Raw genomic sequence first — 3,077 nt, forward strand, 5'->3', positions numbered from 1 at the left:
AAGAAAGGGTGCACTGCATACCTGAAATAACTGATGGGGAATGACCAATGCCAAGATGTAGTCTGGTAAAGGTAGTGAACTTAAAAAAAAATCTTTTGGGCATCCAGGCAAAAAGATCAAGTCACATATAAAAGGAAAAAAATTAAACTATTATTAGGCATTGTCTCAGAAATGCTTCATGCCAGAAGTAAAAGGGATAATGTATTTTTAAGAAACTTGAAGCAAATGTGTACTGAAGAGTTTATATCCAGACAAACTAATTTTTAATTATAATGTCCACAAGCTGCTTTCAACATTCAAGAATTTAGAGAATATTGTTCCCAATGGCCCCTTCTAAAGAATTTACTAGAGAAGTATAGTGTGATGGGTCCCCCACCAGATAATTTGAGGGTGTATATCTGCTGCCTGAACTTTGAAGGCCAGGCAGTGAGCCAAAGCCATGTTGCCCAGTCGAGGAGCAAGCAACCCTGAGAACCAAAGCTTTGAGAGAGCACCTGAGACCCTACCGAGGAAAACAGTCTCATTACATACATACAGTAGGCAAAGAGCAAGAAAATTAGCTTAAAAGCAGCTTAGAAATGGGAGGTGGGTAGATCTCTAAAGCTGTCCTGCTACTTCCCAGGAGTGCCCCGTAGGTAAGTCCTAATAAACTCACCTACTGGCCATGCTGGACCTGTCCAAGTCATTCTTTGGTCTCTTGACACTTTGGTCACTTGGCACCTTCCCAGTAAGGAGGGAGAGGATGTTACAGTCTCAAGTTTTTCTTCTAATAAATTTTAGACATCCAAAATAATGAGAGAGGGAAAGAGCTGGGGAAGGTGAAGGTGAAGAAACCATTTTACCACTACAAAAGCATAGCCTGAAACTAAAGACTGCAAAGTGGGTAACATCACTGACCTGCTGGACCAGCTTTGATCTGCTTATCTATAAATTTGTGCTATATTAGAAAAATCAAACCCTATTTTTTTTTAAATGATACTGTAGAAGAGTATTTAATGACATAGAAAACTGTTCATGATAAATTAATTAAATGAAAAGAGCTAATTATAAAACAGCATGATCTCATTTCCTGTTTTTTTTGGAGACAGAGTCTCACTCTGTAACCCAGGCTGGAGTGCAATGGCGTGATCTTGGCTCCCTGCAAGCTCTGCCTCCCGAGTTCAAGTGATTCTCCTGCCTCAGCCTCCTGAGTAGCTGGAATTACAGGTGCGTGCCACACCACTATGCCCAGCTAGTTTTGTATTTTTAGTAGAGACAGGGTTTCACCATGTTGGCCAAGCTGGTCTCGAACTCCCGACCTCAGGTGATCTGACCACCTTGGCCTCCCAAAGTGCTGGTATTATAGGCATGAGTCGCACCCAGTCCATGATCTCATTTTCTAAGGAAAATAAATGTGTAAACACCAAAATATCAACAGCAGTTTTCTTTAGATAAGATTACAGTGCTTTACATTTTCTGTATTTTCCTCATCATTCCTAACGTAAAATCATGTCATAAAAACACCTCCCTGGTATGGAGGTTCAAACTGAATTAGAAAATATGAAATTTTTGTGTTATTGTAGTTCTTCAAAATATTCAGCAAACTCTCCAAAATGAGAACTGCAGTTAAAAAAGAAAGCAATTGCACTTCTAATTTTTTAAAACATTTTCTTATTTGGGAATTACACTGACTACAAATTTTATCTTATCTGGACACTCTTGTATTATTACCATTAACATGTTTGAAGGAAAAAAAAAAAAAACATTCTTCTATTGTTGGGATTACACGTCTGTAATCCCAACACTTTGGGAGGTTAAGGCGGGAGGACTGCTTGAGGCAAGGAGTTTGAGACCAGCCTGGGCAACAGAGTGAGACCCTGTCTCTAAACAACAAAAAATCCCTCAATTAGGTAATTGAATTCATGTACATTTTAGACTCTGCTTAACATAACTAGGAATCCAAAGGCTCCAGAAAATTTTAAGGAAATACTTTTTTTTCAGTTTTAAAAATGGAAGACTATATTTTAAATTATAACTAAAGTCATATGTAAAAGAACATACCAATGAGCCAAAACCTAGGGTCCAAAAATGTTCATTTCGGACTTCTAAAACTCCATCCAAGGTAGATACCTAACCAAAAACAGAAAGAGGTGATCAGAGTTGTCTGTACTTAACATATCCAACGCAGTTTAGTCACATTATGGACTCAGGCATAGCCAAATCCTGCACAAGGACACTCATTAGCTAAGAGAAGTCTTAGACCACTCAAGACAGCAATCCTGTTTGTTCCATACTGACCCAAGACCTTGCTTTCCTAGTTTCTTGTTTGCCCCAATTCTTTTAGAATCAGGTCTCCACTGCTCAGTTTTAAACCCCTACCCCCACCAATTTATGTAACAGTGTATGGTTCTTTTCATTTTATCAATATGGAATATATTTATTATATCTAGCACTTTGTGGTATCAGATTTTTTACATAATTTTTTGTTTTCTCAATCACTTCTTTCTCTGAATTCCCTTATAACAAAGCTCTGCACAACACAGGATGTTGTTTGGATGTGAGTCTAGAAGAAATTCCAAGGCCAGATATATTGTGTGTAGCCCACTGGTACAGTGGCACAGGACACATACCCAAGGCCAGGCTTCACTAGTTGAGAGTAGTAGCTAGTTATACTGGTAAAAGTGGCCTCTGTGACACTGATAATCAAAGGTTTAAAATAGTTTCAACATCAAAATAGTTCATTATTTTATTTCTTCATTGGTTAGTAGGTGGAAATTTGTAACAATTTAAAAGAAAGTCTAGGCTGGGCATGGTGACTCATGTCTGTAGTTCCAGCATTTTGGGAGGTTGAGGTGGGCAGATCACTTAAGGCCAGGAGTTCGAGACCAGCCAGGCCAACATGGTGAAACCCTGCCTCTACTGAAAAAGTACAATTAGCTGGTGGGGAGCAGAGAACACAGCACTGCACTCCAGACTGGGCGACAGAACAAGACTCTGTACCCCCTAAAAAAAAAAAAAAAAAAAAATCACAGCATTTGACTGGGCACAGTGGCTCATGCCTGTAATCCCAGCACTTTGGGAGGCCAAGGCAGACGGAT

The 3,077-nt window shown here is 39.2% G+C and overlaps 1 protein-coding gene across 1 annotated transcript in view; it reads right to left on the reverse strand.

The window, feature by feature from the left end:
* SLC30A6 (solute carrier family 30 (zinc transporter), member 6) overlaps positions 1-3,077 on the reverse strand; it is a 66,222-nt gene that overhangs the window by 13,797 nt on the left and 49,348 nt on the right. The window contains exon 10 of the mRNA XM_011936001.1: positions 2,041-2,109. Coding sequence (XP_011791391.1) covers positions 2,041-2,109 — 69 coding nt within the window. The remainder of the gene's footprint in view (positions 1-2,040; positions 2,110-3,077) is intronic.

Source organism: Colobus angolensis, unplaced genomic scaffold (genome assembly GCF_000951035.1).
Source record: "Colobus angolensis palliatus isolate OR3802 unplaced genomic scaffold, Cang.pa_1.0 Scaffold15, whole genome shotgun sequence".
Classification (NCBI taxonomy): domain Eukaryota; kingdom Metazoa; phylum Chordata; class Mammalia; order Primates; family Cercopithecidae; genus Colobus; species Colobus angolensis.